Source organism: Pan paniscus, chromosome 20 (genome assembly GCF_029289425.2).
Source record: "Pan paniscus chromosome 20, NHGRI_mPanPan1-v2.0_pri, whole genome shotgun sequence".
In the NCBI taxonomy this organism is placed as follows: domain Eukaryota; kingdom Metazoa; phylum Chordata; class Mammalia; order Primates; family Hominidae; genus Pan; species Pan paniscus.
The window spans coordinates 21,645,235-21,665,505 of NC_073269.2; the positions used below are offsets into that span (position 1 = coordinate 21,645,235).

Consider the following 20,271-nt stretch of genomic DNA (forward strand, 5'->3'; position numbering starts at 1 on the left):
TATCCACCCATCAGTCATCCACCCCTCTACCCACTTATCTTTCCATTTTCTTCATCTGATCATCTTCCATTCATTCACTTACGCCTCCACCCATCCACACACTTAGCCATTCATCAACTTTCTCACTTCAATTTCATCGAGAAACTGATTCCTCCATCTACCCATCTACCTGCCCATCCATTCACCCACTCACTCATCCAACTAGCCACCTGTCTACCCACTCATTTGCCTCCATTCACCCATCTATCTGTCCACCCACAATCTCTCACATTGATTGTGAGACCACTGAGTTCACTTGTGGTTCAAATGTCAGAGCTCCTCACTGTGCCACATGACCTGGCAGTGAGAGCTGCACTCCCCAGGCACATTATTTTCAAAATAGAAATGCTAAGAGACACTAAGTACAATGCATGGAGGAGTTGATTTAGGGGCAGCCACTAGAATGCTGTGTTGAGGATTCTAAGACTGAAGCTAGCTTAGTGGGAAAGAGTGTGTATTTGTCAGAATATAGGCTCAGATGTTGTAAAAAAAAATGGCCAAAATATCAGTGGCTTAAATAAGATAGGAGTTTAATTCTCTCTTATGAAATAGTTCAAGCAAAAGCAGAGGCAAAAGGGAGTCTTTAGGTGTCTGGGACCCATACACTTTCAATCTGGCTGCTCTGCCATTTTCAGTGTAGGGCTGTCCTCATTGGCCCAATATAGCTGCTCCAACTCCTACCATCAAGATGGCATTCCAGCCAGTGGGGAATAGGAGAAGCAGATGGCAGGCCTCTTCATTTTAAGGGCACGACCTGGAAGGAGAACTAAATATTTCCACTCCTGTCTCATTGGCAAGAACTTGGATATCTCCAACTGTAAGGAAGCCTGGGAAATATGTTTTTATATTTTTATTTTTATTTTTACTTTTTATATGGAGTTTTGCTCTTGTCGCCCAGGCTGGAGCGCAGCGGCGCAATCTCGGCTCACTGCACCTCTGCTTCCTGGATTCAAGCCATTTTCCTGCCTCAGCCTCCCAAGCAGCTGGGATTACAGGCACATGCCACCATGCCTGGCTAATTTTTGTATTTTTGGTAGAGACAGGGTTTCACCATGTTGGCCAGGCTGGTCTCAAACTCCTGATCTCAGGTGATCGCCTACCTTGGCCTCCCAAAGTGCTGGGATTACAGGGGTGAGCCACTGTGCTCAGCCAGGGAAATATGGTCTTTGTGCGGATAACTATGTACTCAGCTAAAACCTATGGGCTTTTGGGTTTTATTACTAAAGGTGAGATGATAGAATGACTATGGGGGCACAAATCGCACATAGTGCTGTGATTAATGATGTCTGTCATGGCACAGACATAGGAAGTTACAGCTTAGCGTGACATTTTTCTCATCTCTGGGGCAGGGAAATGTTCTGTGTTTCAGGTCCACTGTGCCCCATTGTACATCCTCTAGTTCTGTTAAAGTTGAGAAAGTTCTTACCCATGTGGGCTTCAGTTTGTTCATTTTTAAAATGAAAAGTATGGCTAGGCATGGTGGCTCACGCCTATAATCCCAGCGCTTTGGGAGGTTGAGGCAGGTGGATCATGAGGTCAGGAGTTCAAGACCAGCCTGGCCTACATGGTGAAACCCTGTCTCTACTAAAAATACAAAAATTAGCCAGGTGTTGTAGCGGACACCTGTAATCCCAGCTACTCTGGAGGCTAAGGCAGGAGAATTGCTTGAAACTGGAAGGCAGAGGTTGCAGTGAGTGGATATCGTGCCACTGCACTCCAGCCTGGGCGAAAGAGTAAAACTCCGTCTCAAAAAAAAAAAAAAAAAAAAAGTATGAGTTAATATTTCCAAGGTCACACAATGAGTGCATAAGAAAAAAAGTAAAAGGGGCTGAGCACAGTGATTTTTGCCTATAATCCCAGCTCTTTGGGAGGCCAAGGCAAGAGGATCTCTTGGGCCCAGATGTTCAAGACCAGCCTGGGCAACATAAGGAGACCCTGTCTCTACAAAAAGTTAAAAAAAAAAAAAATGCTGGTCATGGTGGCATGTGCCTATAGTCTCAGCTACTCAGGAGGCTAAGATGGGAGAATGGCTTGAGCCCAAGAGTTCGAGGCTGCAGTGAGCTGTGATTGTGGAACTGCACTCCAGCCTGGGTGATAGAGTGAGACCCTATCTGGAAAAAAAAAAAAAAAAGAAGAAGAAAAGGAAGGGAAAGAGAGTGGGGAGGGGAAGGGAGGGAAAGGAGAGGGAAGAGGGAAGGAACTGGAGGGAAGGGAAAGGGGAGGGAAGAGGAAAGGGAAGGGGAAAGGGGAAGAAAGGGAAGGGCAGGGAAGGGGAGGGGAAAGGGGAGGGAAGGGGAGGGGAAAGGGGAGGGAAGGGGAGGGGAAAGGGGAGGGAAGGGGAGGGGAAAGGGGAGGGAAGGGAAGGGGAAAGGGGAAGAAAGGGAAGGGGAGGGAAGGGGAGGGGAAAGGGGAAGAAAGGGAAGGGGAGGGAAGGGGAGGGGAAAGGGGAGGGAAGGGGAGGGGAGGGGAAAGGGGAGGGGAGGGGAGGGAAGGGGAGGCAAGGGGAAGGGAAAGGGGAGGGAAGGGGAAAGGAAAGGGGAAGGAAGGGGAGGGGAGGGAAAGGAAGGGAAGAGAAGAGGAGGAAAGGGGAGGAGAAAGAGGAGGGAAGGGAAGGGGAGGGGAAAGAGGAGAGAAGTGGAGGGAGGGGAAGGGAGGGGAGGGAAGGAGAGGGAAAGGGAGGAAAGGGGAAGGGAAAGGGGAAGGAAGGGAAGGAAAGGAGAGGGAATGGGAGGGGAGGGAAGAGGAGGGAAGGGGAAGGAAAAGGAGAGGAAAGGGGAGGGGAGGGATGAGAAAGGGACGGGAGTGAAGAGGGAGAGAAGGGGAGGGGAAGGAGGGGAGGGGAAAGTGGAGGGGAGGGGAAAGGGGAGGGAAGTGGAGGGGAAAGGGGAGGGAAGGGGAAGGGAAAGGGGAGAGCAAGGGAAAGAGGAGGGAAGGAGAAAGGGGAGGGAAGGGAAGGGAAGAGAAGGGGAGGGAAAGGAAGGAGAGGGGAGGGAATGAGAGGGTAGGGAAGAGGAGGGAAGGGGAAGGGAAAGGGGAGGCAAGGGAAGGGGAGGGGAGGGCAGGGGAGGGAAAGGGAAAGGGGAGGAAAGGGAAAGGAAAGGGAGGGGAGGGACGAGGGAGAGAAGGGGAGGGGAAGGAAGGGGAGGGGAAAGGGAAGGGAAGAGGGGGAAGGGGAGGGGAGAGGAAAGGGGAAGGAAAGAGAAAGGGGAGGGGAAGGAAGGGAAAGGGAGGAAAGGGAAAGGGAAGGAAGGGGAGGAAGGGGGAGGGAAGGGAAAGGGAGGGAAGGGGAGGAGAAGAAAGGAAAAGAAAACAAATCCCATCTCCTCACTCTCTGTCCTGATGAGGTGGAAAGAAAATTCTGTATTCTCAGAGCTTGACGGGCTCTGATTCAGCACCACCCATTTTACACATGTGGGAGAGGCACAGAGAAGGAAAAGGACTTCCTTTCTTTACTCCAGGACATTCAGAAAGTTCCGTTTCTTAATGTCTAGGCCCACGTTTTCTCCAATATATCTTGGCCCTTCTCTCTCTACAGTGATATTTTAATCAAACTCCACCAGGAAGAGAGCCTTGGGGTGTGTTTGCCCAATTCATTGGCAAATATATATTTTTTTTCTTTAGGACATCAGCCCTTGCTTTTCTACACCAATTGAACTCAGAGATGTCAAAAACATAATCCTCATTCTCAGCCAATATAATTTCTTTCTTTCTTTTCTTTTCTTTCTTCTTCTTCTTCTTTTTTTTTTTTTTTTTTTTTTTTGTTGCTGTTGTTGTTGTTGAGACAGAGTCTCCCTCTCTCACCCAGGTTGGAGTGCTGTGGTGTGATCTCAGCTCACTGCAACCTCCACCTCCTGGGCTCAAGTCATTCTCTGGCCTCAGCCTCCCGAGTAGCTGGGATTACAGGTGTGCTTCACTATGCCTGGCTAATTTTTATATTTTTAGTAGAGACTGGGTTTCTCCATGTTGGACAGGCTGGTCTTGAACTCCTGACCTCAAGTGATCCGCCCACCTCGGCCCCCCAAAGTTTGGCCTCCCAAACTATCGGCCTCCCAAAGTGCTGGGTGGCATGAGCCACCGTGCCCGGCCATGGCCAATGTGATTTTGTTTCTGAGTTTTCTTCAACTAAGGCAGGGTTTCTCAGCCATGGCATTGCTGACTTCTGGGGCTGAATCTTTCTCTGGGATGGGGTTGTTATGCATTGCTGGGTGTTGAGCAGCATCCCTGGCCTGCACCCACCAGATGGCAGTAGTGTCCTTGAGTATCCTTGTCCCCATTGTGGCACCTCAAGATGTCTCCAGAAACCGATATGTGTCCGCTGGGTGAGCACTGCTAGACTAGACAGACACTTATGACCACACTGTGATGCAGTCCCCTTCCCTACCTAAGAGTGAAGTGAATGTCACAGGCCAGAGTGTGAATCTGTGCATCTGAGTCTGTGAATCTAATCCTTGCTGTGCAGCTTTGGGCAAGGGACCAAATCTCTCCGTGCCTCAGTTGTTTTATCTGTGAAGTGGGGGGCTCATTAGAGGACCCCATAGCTGAATACTTGGACACAGGAACTGAGATCATTGCTGTTGCCTCTGTGTGGCTGCAGGCATCACCGCCATGGCATGGGGTGTGGAGGAGAAGCTGCTGGTGATTGGCACCCAGGATGGCATCATGGCTGTGTGGGACATGGAAGAGCAGCATGTGATCCACATGCTAACTGGACACACAGGTGAGACTTGGGAAGTGGGCTTTGTGGTCAGCTTCCATAGTGAAGAGTCGGTTCTCAGAGCCCCTTCCCCACAGATTCACTTCTCTGTATTGAAACCCTGGCCTTTGTTCCTGCATCACTTAGCTATAGTTGCATAATGAACCATCCCCAAACACAGTAGTTTCGAACAAGCCATTTCTTTTTCTTTTTAAATATGGGATCTCACTGTATTGCCCAGGCTGGAGTGCAGTGGTGTGTTTATAACTCACTGCAGCCTCAAACTCCTGGGCCAAGTGATCCTCCTGCCTCAGCCTCCTGAGTAGCTGGGACTACAAGCACATACCACTATACCCAGCTAATTTTTTAATGTTTTTAGAAATGGGGTCTTGCTATGTTGCCCAGGCTGGTCTGAAACTCTTGGGCTCAAGTGATCCTCCCTCCTTAGCCTACCAAGTAGCTGGGATTACAAATTTGAGCCACAAACAAGCTATTTCTTTAGCTCACTTCTTGTGCATTGGCAATGCAGGCTGGACACAGCTGGGCAGTTTTCTGCTCTCAGCTGGGCTTGCTCATGTATCTGCAGTCAGTCAGTGGATTATCTAGGAGCTGGCTGAATCTGAATGTTTTCAAATGAGGCAACTCAACTTTGCTCCACGTGGTCTGTCATCATTCAGCGTCCTTCAGGTCTCTCATCCCCAGCAAAGGCAGGGTTTCTTTTTTTTTTTTTGAGACGGAGTCTTGCTCTGTCGCCCAAGCTAGAGTGCAGTGGTGCAATCTCGGCTCACTGTAAGCTCTGCCTCCCAGGTTCACGCCATTCTCCTGCCTCAGCCTCCCGAGTAGCTGGGACTACAGGCGCCCGCCACCATGCCCGGCTAATTTTTTATATTTTTTAGTAGAGACGGGGTTTCACCGTGTTAGCCAGGATGGTCTCAATCTCCTGACCTTGTGATCCACCCACCTCGTCCTCCCAAAGTGCTGGGATTACAGGCGTGAGCCACTGTGCCCAGCCAAAGGCAGGGTTTCAAGAAAACAAGTAGGCACTCACAGAATCTCTTAAGCCTGGACTTGGAGTTGGCACCTGGTCACATTCACATTCTCTTGATCAAAGGAATTCACAAGAGCAGTCCAGTAGGGAAATATGCTAAATAGGCTTTCTGCCTTCTTTTCTTTTCTCTTTCCTTTCCTTTCCTTTCCTTTCTCTTCTCTTTTCTTTTCTTTTTTCTTTTCCTTTTCTTTTTTTCATTCTTTTATTCTGACAGGGTGTTGCTCTGTTGCCCAAGCTGGAGTGCAGTGGCACAATCTCAGTTCACTGCACTCTCAGCCTCCTGGGCTCAAGCAATCCTCCCATCTCAGCCTCTTGAGTAGCTGGGACTGCAGACACACACCACCACACCTGGCTAATTTTTGTATTTTTTGGTAGAGACAGGGTCTCACTATGTTGCTCAGGCTGGTCTCAAGCTCCTGAGCTCAAGCAATCCTCTCGCCTTGTCCTCCCAAAGTGCTGAGATTACAGGTGTGAGCCACTACACCCAGCCTAGGCTTCATTTTTTGATGGGAGGAGCTGCAAAGTCACATTGCCAAGGGTGTGGATCAGTAAGGGTAAAGAATTGTGGTCCTTTTTGCATTTGTCGACCTCAGATCCTAAGTAAGGTTGTTTATTTCTACGTAGTCCCTTAACAGATATGGCTTATTTCTATAATCAATTGTTGAGTGCCTGCTGAGTACCAGGTCCTGTTCTAGATGCTGAAGAGAGATAGACGAGGGTCAGGACTAGGATGGAAAACTACTCATTCTTGAAGACTAATCTCAAGGGTCCTCCCTTTGGGAGAGATGATTCCCACAGTAGAGTTCATAACTAGCTACCTTGTGCTCTCCTGCAGCTTGATATACATAGGACCACATTGGCTAAGACCAGTTGGCTGGGCGTGGTGGCTTATCCCAGCACTTTAGGAGGCTGAGGCAGGCAGATCATTTAAGCTCAGGATTTTGAGACCAGCTTGGGCAACATGGTGAACCCACATCTCTACAAAAAATGCAAAAATTAGCCAGGCATGGTGGTGCACACCTGTAGTCCCAGCTACTTGGGAGGCTGGGGCATGAGAATCGCTTGAGCCCAGGAGATTGGGGCTACAGTGAGCTGTGATTACACCACTGTACTCTAGCCTGTGCAACACAGCGAGACCCTATCTCAAAAAAAAAAAAAAAAAAAAGCAAGACTACATTTATTTGTTGACCTGAGATCTTATTACTATTGTTTGAGGGCAAGGGTTATGTTTTATTCAACATACTCCATGCTTATTTGTTGAATAAATAAGTTAAAATATCCCATGTGTTTAAAAAATACATTTAACAGAATCAAGCCATAGAAAATTAGCTTTAGAAAGAATCTAATCTAGGCCAGGTGCAGTGGCTCCTGCCTGTAATCTCAGCACTTTGGGAGGCCTAGGCGGGTGGATCACAAGGTCAGGAGATCGAGACCATCCTGGCTAACACAGTGAAACCCTGTCTCTACTAAAAATACAAAAAAAATTAGCTGGGTGTGATGGTGGGTGCCTGTAGTCCCAGCTACTCGAGAGGCTGAGGCAGGAGAATGGCATCAACCCAGGAGGTGGTGCTTGCAGTGAGCCGAGATTGCCCCACTGCACTCCAGCCTGGGTGACAGAGTGAGACTCTGTCTCAAAAAAAAAAAAAAAAAAAGAATCTAATCTAACCCTTTTATCTAATTAAGAAAACAGGTTGGGCATTTTATTTAATTAAGAAAACAGGACTCACACCTGTAATCCCAGCTCTTTGAAGATGGGAGGATCACTTGGGGCCCAGAATTCAAGACCAGCCTGTGCAACATAGCAAGACCTCACCTCTAAAAAAAAAAAAAAAAAAAAAAAAAAAGTGTTTTAAATTAGCCAGGCATGGTGGTGTGCACCTGCACTCCCAGCTACGTGAGAGGCTGAACCAAGAGGATTGCTTGAGTCCAGGAGTTGGAGGCTGCAGTGAGCCATGTTTGCACCACTGTATTCCATCCTGGGTGACAGAGTGAGACCCTGTTTCCAAAAAACCAAACAAACAGAAAAATGGGTGGGGGTGGAGAAGGTCTAAAGAGCTGAATCAAATTTCTATTAGAGATGACATATTCAAATTTTTAAAAAATGTAAAGGGATGCCCTAAAAGGCTCAATTGACAAGATACATAATATTATGACACAATCTTTTGAAAAATCAAAAGTTTAATTGGCCCTCCATATCTGTGGGTTTTGCATCTATAGATTCAACCAACTGTGGATTGAAAATATTTGGAAAAGCTGGATGCAGTGGTGTGTGCCTGTAGTCCCAGCTACAAGGAGGAGGATGCCTTGAGCCCGGGTGTTTGAGTTCAGCCTGGGCAACAGAGTGAGATCCTGTCTTTTGGTTGTTGTTGGCTGTGTTTCTTCTTCTTTCTTTCTTTTCCTTTTCCTTCTTTCTTTCTTTTTCCATCCTTCCTTCCTTCCTTCTTTCCTTCCTTTCCTTCCTTCCTTCCTTTTCCTTCCTTCCCTTCCTTCCCCCTTCCCCTTCCTCCCTTCCTTCCTCCCTCCCTCCTTTCTTTCTTTCTCTCTTCCTTTCTTTCTCTCTTCCTTCCTTTCTTTCTTTCTCTTTCTTTCTTTTTCTTTCTTTCTTTCTTTTCTTTCTTTTTTTTTTTTCAGGATCTCACTCTGTCATCCATGCTGGAGCACAATGGTGCAATCATAGTTCACTACAATCTTGACATCCCAGGTTCAAGCAATCCTCCCACCTCAGCCTCTTGAAGAGCTAGGAGCACAGGTGCATGCCACCATGCCCAACTAATTTTTAAAACAGTTTTTGTAGAGACTGGGTCTCACCGTGTTTCCCAGGCTGGTCTTGAATTCCTGGCATCAAGCCATCCTCCCACCTAAGCCTCCTGAAGTGCTGGAATTACAGGCATAAGCCACTGTACCTGTCTCTTAAAAATAAATTTAAAGGTGGGGCATGGTGGCTCATGCCTGTAATCCCAGCACTTTGGGAGGCCGAGGTGGGTGGATCACCTGAGATCAGGAGTTTGAGACCAGCCTGGCTAACATGATGAAACCCTGTCTCTACTAAAAATACAAAATTAGCCGGGCGTGGTGATATATACCTGTAATCCCAGCTACTCGGGAGGCTGAGGCAGGAGAATCACTTGAACCCAGGAGGTGGAGGTTGCAGTGAGCCGAGATCGTGCCACTGCACTCCAGCCTGGGCAAAAAGAGCAAAACACCATCTCAAAAAATAAAAAATAATAAAATAATAAATAAATAAAATAATAAAATAAAAAATAAATAAAAATAAATTTTAAGACCCTGTCTCTTAAATAAACAAATAAATACAATTTTTACAAAGGAAAATATTTGGGAAAAAAATAGTTAACTGCATCTGGACTAAACATGGACAGACCTTTATTGTCATTGTCCCCCAAACAATGCAGTATAACAACTATTTATATAGCACCTATGCCATATTAGGTATTGTAAGTAACCTAGAGATGATTTAAAATATACAGGAGTGGCTGGGCACAGTGGGTCATGTCTGTAATCCCAACACTTTGGGAGGCCGCGGATCACCTGAGGTCAGGTGTTCGAGACCAGCCTGGCCAACATGGCGAAACCCCGTCTCTACTAAAAGTACAAAAATTAGCTGGGCGTGGTGGTGCACACCTGCAGTCCTAGCTACTTGGGAGACTGAGGCAGGAAGATCACTTGAACCTGGGAGGTGGAGGTTGCTGTGAGCCGAGATCATGCCACTGCACTCCAGCCTTGGTGACAGTGAGACTCAGTCTTAAAAAGAAAAAAAAAAAGAAAAATTAAATATACGGGAGCACCTGTAGTCCCAAGCTGAGGCTGAGGCAGGAGGATCACTTGAGCTTGGGAGATCGAGGCTACAGTGGGCTGTGATTGCATTACTATGCTCCAGCTAGGGTAACACAGCCAGACCCCTATCTCTAAAAAAAATAATAATGGTAACAATAGTAATAAAGTATACAGGAGGATATATATAGGCTATATGCAAATATGACACTATTTCATATAAGGCACTGGAGCATCTGTGGATTTTGGTATCCGCAGGGGTGAAGAAAGGGCAGGGGAGAGGAAAGAGCCTCCCAGGCCAGGGAGTAGCAAGTGCAAAGGCCCTGAGAGGGGAATGAGGTTGGCGGGTCTACAGAACAGCAAGGAAATCATGAGGCTGGAGCTCCAGAGATTATGTCAAATAAAAAGGAGCAGTCAGCTGGGCGCGGTGGCTCACGCCTGTAATCCCAGCACTTTGGGAGGCCCGAGGTGGGCAGATCACGAGGTCAAGAGATCGAGACCATCCTGGCCAACATGGTGAACCCCTGTCTCTGCTAAAAATACAAAAATTAGCCAGGTGTGATGGCACACACCTGTAGTCCCAGCTACTCAGGAGGCTGAGGCAAGAGAATCGCTTGAACCTGGGGGGCGGAGGTTGCAGTGAGCCAAGATCACGCCACTGCACTCCAGCCTGGGCGATGACAGAATGAGACTTTGTCTCCAAAAAAACAAACAACAAAACAACAACAAAAACAGCAGTCACCAGGGGCCACATGGCATGCGACTCCCATGGATATGAAATGTCCAGAACAGACTAATCCACAGAGACAGGAGAGACAAGAGGCAGATTAGTGGTGGCCAGGGGTTAGGGGAGGGGAGTGGGGAGTGACTGCTGATGGGGACAGGGTCTCCTTCTGGGGGGTTGCGAATGTTCTGGAACTAGATAGAGTGATGGTTGCACAACACTGTGAATGGCTAAATGCCACTGGATTGTTTGCTTTAAAATTATTAATGTGATAGGCCAGGCACGGTGGCTCACTCATGTAATCCCAGCAGTTTGGGAGGTTGAGGCGGGCACATCATTTGAGGTCAGAAGTTCGAGACCAGCCTGGACAACATGGTGAAACCCCATCTCTACTAAACATACAAAATTAGTTGGGCATGGTGGTGCATGTCTGTAATCCCAGCTACTCAGGAGGCTGAGGCAGGAGAATCGCTTGAATCCTGGAGTGGGAGGTTGCAGTGAGCTGAGATTGTGTCACTGCACTCCAGCCTGGGAGACAGAGTGAGACTCTGTCTCAAAAAAATAAAATAAAATAAAATAAAATAAAATAAACAAACAAAATTAGAAAAACATGATAAAGAAAAAAGAGGATGACTGTTTTTTGAGATTATGAAAATATTCTGAACTTATATATACACTTATATATACATATTTTAATCTATATTTTTGTGTATGTATATATTTATGCTTTATGTATGTAAAACATAATATATATGTGTGTATAAAACATAAATATATACATACATGAAAGTATAGATATATACATATATACAAAAACAAATATATACATAAATATATAAATATATACTATATATATATTTTTTATCAATGTTTTTCCATAAACATTCTTTTGTGCCCATTGACTCTTTTTTTAAATTTTTTTTGTTTTTGAGATAGAGTCTCACTCTGTCGCCCAGTCTGGAGTGCAATGGCATGATCTTGGCTCCCTGCAACCTCCACCTCCCAGGTTCAAGCAATCTTCCTGCCTCAGCCTCCCAAGTAGCTGAAATTACAGGCGCCTGCCACCACACCCAGCTAATTTTTGTATTTTTAGTAGAAACAAGGTTTTGCCATGTTGGCCAGGCTAGTCTCGAACCCCTGACCTCAACTGATTCACCCACCTTGGCCTTCCAAAGTGCTGGGTTTACAGGCGTGAGCCACTGTGCCAGCCTATTTTTATTATTTTTACTTTTTTTTTAGAGACAGGGTCTCGCTATGTTGCCTGGCTTGTCTCGGACTCCTGGGCTCAAGTGACCCTCCCACTTCGGCCCCCGAAAGTGCTGGGATTACAGGTGTGAGCCACCTGGCCCAGTCAGATCCTTGTTCTGTTATTGTATTTTATTTCATTTATAATTTCCACCATTAATTTCACAGGGTACATGTGCATGTCTGCTACATGGGTATATTGAGTGATGCTGAGATTTGGGGTACGAATGACCCCATCACTGAGGTAGTGAGCATGGTACCCAAGAGGAATTTTGTTAGCCCTTGACCCTCTTCCTCCTTCCCCATTCCAGTAGTCCCCAGTATCTGTTGTTCCCATCTTTATGTTGGGGACACTTTTTTTTTTTTGAGACAGAGTCTCACTCTGTTGCCCAGGCTGGAGTGTAGTGGTCCAGTCTCAGCTCACTGCAACCTCTGCCTCCCAGGTTCAAGCGAGTTTCCTGCCTCAGCTTCCCGAGGAGCTGGGATTACAGGCGCACACCACCACACCCAGCTAACTTTCGTATTTTTAGTAGAGACAGGGTTTTGCCTTGTTGGCCAGGCTGGTCTCGATTCGAACTCCTGAGCTCAGGCGATCTGCCCGCCTCAGCCTCCCAACGTGCTGGGATTACAGGCACGAGCCACCCTGCCCAGCCTGGGATTACTTTTATAAGGACAGTAATCCCATTCCCCAGGGCGCCATCCTCATAACCTAATCACAGCCTGATGAACTTCTTGTTTATTAAGCAGAATCTCCATTTGTCTGTTATATGTTGCAAATATTTCCTCCACATGTCTCATGATGTGCCTTCCAACTGCAGTTTATCCTCCTGAAGTTTTACATTTCTACATAATCCAGTTGGTCAATTTTTCCCCTTTATGCCTTCCAAATTGTACGTTTTGCTTAGCAAATAGCTCTCTAAGATTATTATATTTATTTATTTATTTTGAGACAAGGTCTTGCTGTGTTGCTGAGGCTGGAGTGCAGAGGAGTGATCGTAGCTCACTCCAGCCTCAACCTCCTGCGCTCAAATGATCCTCCCACCTCAGCCTCCCGAGTAGCTGGGACCCCAGGTGCATGCCACCCCACCTGGCTAATTATTTTTTTACAAGATTATAAAAATGATGAGAGAAATCCTATAATTTTTCTAGAAGTTGCCCCTTTTTTACGTGGTTATTAATTTTAGACACTCTTAGATGCTGAATCTTTATAAAACTCAATTATCTGTTTAGTATTCAACATCTGGGGCAACTGATTGACTCCCAACCAGTTGTGGCCCCCTGAATTTTGCTTTGCCACATTTCATTATTTTCCATTTGGACAGGTTCTATCAATTTAATCAACAGACAGAGGCTCTCAAAACAAAACAAAAGAAAAAAGAGGCTGGGCACAGTGGCTCATGCCTGTAATCCCAGCACTTTGGAAGGCCGAGGCGGGTGGATCACCTGAGGTCAGGAGCTTGAGACCAGCCTGGTCAACGTGGTGAAACCCCATCTCTACTAAAAATACAAAAATTAGCCAGGCGCGGTGGCACATGCCTGTAATCCCAGCTACTCAGGAAGCTGAGGCATGAGAATTGCTTGAACCCATGAGACACAGGTTGCAGTGAGCCAAGATTATGCCACTGAACTCCAGCCTGGGTGACAGAGCAAGACTCCATCTCAAAATAGTAATAATAATAATAATAATAATCATCATCATCATCATAGGCCAGGCGCGGCGGCTCACGCCTGTAATCCCAGCACTGTGGGAGGCCGAGGTGGGTAGATCACCTGAGGTCAGGAGTTCGAGACCAGCCTGGCCAACATGATGAAACCGTGTCTCTACCAAAAATACAAAAAATTTGCCAAGTGTGGTGGTGGGCACCTGTAATCCCAGCTACTCGAGAGGCTGAAGCAGGAGAATTGCTTGAACCTGGGAAGTGGAGGTTGCAATAAGCCAGGGTCACACCACTGCACTCCAGCCTGGGCAACAAGAGCAAAACTTCATCTCAAAATAATAATAATAATAACAATAATAATAATAATAATAATAAAAGGCCAGGCATGGTGGCTCATGCCTGTAATCCCAGCACTTGGGAGGCTCAGGTGGGTGGATCGCTTGAGGCCAGGAGTTCAAGGCCAGCCTTGCCAACATAGTCAAATCCGTCTCCACTAAAAATAGAAAAAATTAGCAAGGCATGGCGGCTGGTGCCTGTAATCCCAGCTACATGGGAGGCTGAGGCACGAGAATCACTTGAACCTGGGAGGCAGAGGTTGCAGTGAACCAAGATTGAGCCACTGCATTCCAGCCTGGGTGACAGAGAGAGTCCGTCAAAAAAAAAAAAAAAAAGAGGGTTACATAATTGTTTTGAAGTAATTATCCTTGGTTACAAAAATCAATAATGAGGGTGTGGCTGGACAGGAAGTTGCTGGGCAGATTGCCTTGCAGATGTATTTTTTCTGTAAGGTTGCAGTAGTCTTTGTGCAAGGTTGTGATTTTTGTAGTTTTTTGTGTTATTAGGCATACAAGTGTGAGAACTCTTTCTCCATAGCCTTCCTTTATAGCCTGTTTGCCAGGGTTTTCTTAATGTTATTGACTCCATTTTTATTCTGATGACTTTCACAATTCAATTCCATCCATCTTTTCTTTGGTAAATGAGGGTATTTCCAAGCTGACAAGCATTTTGATAGTTGCAAGGTCAAAATGTTCCCAGCTAATATACTCTCCCCTACCCTGGTCTGCTGCAGGAGAGGTGAGGTGTGTGAAAATATTTGCCAAAGGGACCCTCGCCATCTCTGCTTCAAAGGATTACACGCTGCGCTTGTGGAACTTACTCTCTGGCCAGGAGAAATTTACCATTTGGGATGGAGGCTCAAAAAATCCCGCTGAACCTCAGATCTGGAACCTTCATGTGGATGAGGCACACAAAGTTGTGTATTCAGCATCTGGCTCAAAGGTAACAAACATATGCCCTGTTTGTAAAGGAAAGCTGAGACCAGAGCATTCAAAGACAGAATAGGCCATTTCTATAAGGAGGGCTCCCTGATACAGTGATGGGGTGGGGGTGTAAATGTAGTACACAACCACTTGAGAGGGTGCTATAAGAGGTTTCAGACTTCATAGTTGGATTAGACAATCCTGATAATTATTTCTGACCCCAAGATTTGAAACCTTTCATCTTTTTTGAATATCAGCATTTTAGGGCTACAAATTTCCCTCAAAGTACTGCTTTACCTACATCCTGTAAATTTTGACGTGTGTTTTCATTTACATTCAGTTTAAAATACTTTCAGATTTCACTTTTGATTTTTTCTTTGATCCATGGGCTATTTAAAAGTATACTATTAGTTTCCAGATATTTGAGGAATTTCTGGATAGGGTCCTGTTCTGTATTTTTTTCTAATTAAATTCCATTTTGATGACGTAAAACCTTTCAAATTCATTGAGACTTCTTTTATAGTCTCTCTCTCTCCTCTCTCTCTTTTTTTTTTTTTTTTTTTTTGAGATGGAGTCCTGCTCTGTCGCCCAGGCTGGAGTACAGTGGTACAATCTCAGCTCACTGCAACCTCCACCTCCCAGGTTGAAGTGATTCTCCTGCCTCAGGCTCCTGAATAGCTGGGACTACAGGCGCACGCCACCACGCCCAGCTAATTTTTGTATTTTTAGTAGAGACAGGGTTTCACCATGTTGGCCAGGCTGGTCTCAAACTCTTGACCTCAGGTGATCCACCTGCCCTGGTCTCCCAAAGTGCTGGGATTACAGGCCTGAGCCGTCATGCCCAGCCTGTTTTATAGTCTCTCTAAATGATCCGTGGGCTTCTGAAAACAATGTCTATTCCACTGTGTTATTCCATTACATCAATCATAACCCTGTGGTTTCATAGTTTTATAAATGGAGACACACAATAACATCGTGGGTGATAGCTTAGTAATTGATGCCAGGAGGAAAAAAATCTTTATTTAACTACCAGTTGAGTTTCTTGGGAACTCAGTGACCTTGGTCGTGTCATTCACCATTCTGAGTCTTATTGCTGCCTTTTCCTCATAAGATCATGAGACATATCCTGGCATAGTGCTTAGCACACTGTAAGCACCAAATAATTGATATCTATTTATTATTATGTTACATGAGTAATTGGTGGTTGTTGACAGTAATATCGGTGCATATAAATCATGCTGCCCAAAATAGGAGTCACCAACCAGATGTACCTATTAAACACTTGAAATTCGGGGGGTAGGGGGTAAGGGGAGGGAGAGCATTAGGACAAATACCTAATGCATGCGGGGCTTAAAACCTAGATGACGGGTTGATAGTTGCAGCAAACCACCATGGCACATGTATACCTATGTAACAAACCTGCACGTTCTGCACATGTATCCCAAAACTGAAAGTAACATTAAAAAATAAATAAATAAATAAATAAAAACATTTGAAATGTGACTGTCCCAACATGCTGAAATTCAAAGACCTAGTATAGTAAAAATAATATAAACTATCTCAATAATAATTTTTGTATTGATTACATGTTGAAGTGATACCACTTGGACATATTAGGTTGAATAAAATATAATACTAAAATTGATTTCACTTGTTTCTTTGTACCTTTTGTAAGGTAGCTAACGAATTTAAAATCACATGTGAGGCCTGGCCCACCTCTCCTTTTTTTCTCTGAATTGGGAGTGTTAAAAATAAAATGCATAGGCCGGGTGCAGTGGCTCACACTCATAATCCCAGCACTTTGAGAGGCTGAGCAGGGAGGATAGTTTGAGCCCAGGAGCTCAGGAGCAGCCTGGGCAACATAGTCAGACCCTGCCTTTACAAAAACAAATTTAAAAATAGCCAGGCATGGTGGTGCGTGTCTGTGGTCCCAGCTTCTTGGGAGGCTGAGGCAGGAGGATTGCTTGAGCCCAGGAGGTCGATGCTGCAGTGAGCCATGATTGCACCACTGCACTCCAGCCTGGATGAAAAAGAAAGGCTCTGTCTCCAAAAGAAAATAAAAGAAAATGCATAAAGTATACAAGAGAAGGCATCTTGCATTTGACTCCGGGAAACTTATAGTCTAGGTCTCCTGCCAAGATGCTGCTTCCTCTTCATTATTCTATTAGATCAATGCTTGGAATCTGGAAACTGCAGAGCCGGTATTCCATATCCTGGGAGATGCCTCTGATCCTTGGATGTGCATGGCCGTGCTGGCCTCCCAGGCCACACTGCTGGCAGTGTCCAGGGATGGTGTGGTCAGTCTGTGGAGCTCAGCTACGGGAAAACTTCAGGGGAAGCAACATATGTCCAGCATCAAAGAAGAAACACCTACCTGTGCCGTCTCAGTCCAGAAGCAAGGAAAGCTTGTTACTGGGTTTAGCAATGGCTCCATCTCTTTGGTAAGCACCTTTACTGACTATGATGTGAACATTAACTCAGCTTGAAAGTGCTCAGATGTGCTAGAAGTTGGGAAAAATAATCTTGCCTTGTATCTTTGTTTTGTTTTGGAGATGAAGTTTCACTTTTGTTGCCCAGGCTTGAGTGCAATGGTGTAATCTCAGCTCACTGCAACCTCTGCCTCTCGGGTTCAAGCGATTCTCACTGCCTCAGCCTTCCGAGTAGCTGGGATTACAGGCAAGTGCCACCACGCCTGGCTAATTTTGTATTTTTAGTAGAGACAGGGTTTCTCCATGTTGGTCAGGCTGGTCTCAAACTCCCAACCTCAGATGATCTGCCCACCTCGGCCTCCCAGAGTACTGGGATTACAGGCATGATCCACCATGCCCGGCCACACGCTTGGCTTCTTAATCGTAGGGATTTGCAGTTCAGCACAGTTCAGGAAACATCTGTTGGTGTCTCTTGGGGACTGACCAATGTGGGCAATTGTTGAAGCTCAGTCCTTCAGTGGATCTCTAAGACATGGTATGGAATGAGGTTGAGAGTTGCGCCACAGAGGGACTAGGAGTTGGGCTCTATCCACCTGCCCTGTTGGTGGTTGGTGGACGGCTGCTTTCATGGACATTAACATATAGACTGGCTGGGCGCTGTGTCTCACTCCTGTAATCCCAGCACTTTGGGAGGCTGAGGGGGGTGGATCATTTGAGGTCAGGAGTTCGAGACCAGCCTGGCCAACATGGCAAAACCCTGTCTTTACTAAAAGTACAAAAATTGACCAGGCACGGTGGCTCACACCTGTAATGCCAGCACTTTGGGAGGCCGGGGCAGGTGGATCACCTGAGGTTGGGAGTTCGAGACCAGCCTGGCCAACATGAAGAAACCTCATCTCTACTAAAAAAGCATACAAAAAATTAGCCGGGCGTGGTGGTGAGCACCTGTAATCCCAACTACTTGGGAGGCTGAGGCAGGAGAATTGCTTGAACCTAGGAGGTGGAGGATGCAGTGAGCCAAGATTGCACCACTGCACTCCAGCCTGGACATTAAGAGCAAAACTCCATCTCAAAACAAAACCAAAAACAACAGCAACGAAAACAAAAGCCCAAAAATTAGCCGGGTGTGGTGGTGGGTGCCTGTGATCCCTGCTACTAGGGAGGCTGAGGCAGGAGAATCACTTGAACCCGGGAGGTGGAGGTTGCAGTGAGCCGAGATCATGCCATTGCACTCCAGCCTGGGTGACAGATCAAAACTCCATCTCAAAAAAAAAAAAAAAAAAAAAGAAAGGAATCATGGTGGTGCATACTTGTACTCCCAGCTACTTGAGAGGCTGATGTGGGAGGATCATTTGAGCTTAGGAGGTGGAGGCTGCAGTGAGCCAAGATTGCACCACTGCACTCCAGCCTGAGTGACATAGCCAGGCCCTGTCTCAAAAAAATTAAAAAAGAAAAAAAAAAAAGAAAAGAAAAGAAGAAGAAGAAGAATCATCCCAAATCCCAAAGCTCCACATTTCTGAACCTCATGACCTGTGGTCTTCATGAGTTCTCAAGGTATCAAATACAACAACGAAAGATACTCCCAAATCCTTGGGGTTGTTTTTCTTTTTCTCAAGCCTCTTTGCAGATATTTTGTTTTGTTTTTTGAGACAGGGTCTTACTTTATCTCTCAGGCGGGAGTGCAGTGGCACGATCATGGCTCCCTGCAGCCTCGACCTCCCGGGCTCAAGACGTCCTCTCGCCTCAGCCTCCTGAGTAGCTGGGACTACAGGCACATGCCCCCATGCCTGGCTAATTATTATTATTATTATTTTGTAGAGGTGGGGGTCTCACTATGTTGCCTAGGCTGGTTTCAAACTTATGGGCTCATTCAGCCTTCCAAAGTGCTGGGATTACAGGCGTGACCCACTGTGCCTGGCCAGAATTTGTTTTTTACCTTTTTTTTTTTTTAACTGTTTTTTTGTTTTTTGGTTTTTGGTTTTTTTTTTTTTTTTGAGACTGAGTCTTGCTCTGTCGCCCAGACTGGAATGCAGTGGCGCAATCTCGGCTCACTGAAACCTCCACCTCCCAGCTTCAAGCGATTCTCCTGCCTCCGCCTCCCCAGTAGCTGGGACTACAGGCATGTGCCACCACGCCCGGCTAATTTTTGTACTTTTAGTAGAGATGGGGTTTCACCATGTTGGCCAGGATGGTCTCAAACTCCTGACCTCGAGTGATCCACCCACTTCGGTCTCCCAAAGTGCTGGGATTACAAGCATGAGCCGCCGCACCTGGCCAACTTTTATGTTTTTAATTTAAAAAATTTTTTAGAGACAGAGTCTCAGTCTGTCACCCTGGCTGCAATGCAGTGGCACAATCATAGCTCACTGCAGCCTCCAACTCCTAGGGGCACAAGTGATCCTCCTGCTTGAGCCTCCTGAGTAGCTGGGACCACAGGGGTGTACCACCATGCCCAGCTAAAATTTTTATTAAGAGATGGAGTCAGCTAGGCATGGTGGCTCACGCCTGTAATCCCAGCACTTTGGGAGGCCAAGGTGGGCGGATCACCTGAGATCAAGAGTTTGAGACCAGCTTGGCCCACATGGTGAAACCCCATCTCTACTAAAAATACAAAAATTAGCCGGGCGTGGTGGCACATGCCTGTAGTCCCAGCTACTGGGGAGGCGGAGGCAGGGGAATTGCTTGAACCCGGGAGGCGGAGGTTGCAGTGAGCCAAGATCATACCACCACACTCCTGCCTGGGAGACAGAGTGAGACTCCATCTCAAAAACAAAAAAAATAAAAATAAAAAAATTTAAAAATTCCAGACTTGTAACCCTTAACCCGTGGAAGTGCCTGACAGGCATCCCTGGTTCTGCACAGGTTTCCTCCAAAGGGGACAGATTGCTGGAGAAGCTTCCAGATGCTGTAAGGTTCCTGGTGGTCTCTGAAGATGAGTCCCTCCTCGCCGCAGGTAGCGTTTAGCTCTCATTTGGAGTAGTGAGGAAGCTAATCAGGATCAGGTTGGAGAAGGGGGTGGGGCTTGGGAACAGAGAGAAGTCCTAGGGCGAGAGGTTAGCAACTTTTTCTGCCAAATGGCCTCATAGTAAATATTTTTTGCAGTCCAGACGAGACATCCTCAGTTGCAAAGACTCAACTCTGCAGTTGTGGTACATAAACTAGCATAGACACTATTTTTCTATTATTTTTCTTTTTTTTTGAAATAGGGTCTTGCTGTGTCACCCAGGCTGGAGTGGAGTGGCTCAATCAGAATTCATTGCAGCCTTGAATTTCTGGGCTCAAACGATCCTCCCACGTCAGCTTCCTGAATAGCTGGGATTACAGGCACACACCACCACACCCAGCTAATTTTTGTATTTTTAGTACAGACGGAGTTTCACCATGTTG

General features: G+C 46.2%; 1 protein-coding gene across 8 annotated transcripts in view; it reads left to right on the top strand.

Moving 5' to 3' along the window:
• NWD1 (NACHT and WD repeat domain containing 1) overlaps positions 1-20,271 on the top strand; it is a 96,652-nt gene that overhangs the window by 53,378 nt on the left and 23,003 nt on the right. For all 8 annotated transcript variants that reach the window (XM_034946591.3, XM_034946590.3, XM_008966082.5 and 5 more), the window contains 4 exons: positions 4,634-4,756; positions 14,266-14,474; positions 16,624-16,896; positions 19,747-19,837. In XM_034946591.3, the coding sequence (XP_034802482.3) occupies positions 4,634-4,756; positions 14,266-14,474; positions 16,624-16,896; positions 19,747-19,837 (696 nt within the window). The remainder of the gene's footprint in view (positions 1-4,633; positions 4,757-14,265; positions 14,475-16,623; positions 16,897-19,746; positions 19,838-20,271) is intronic.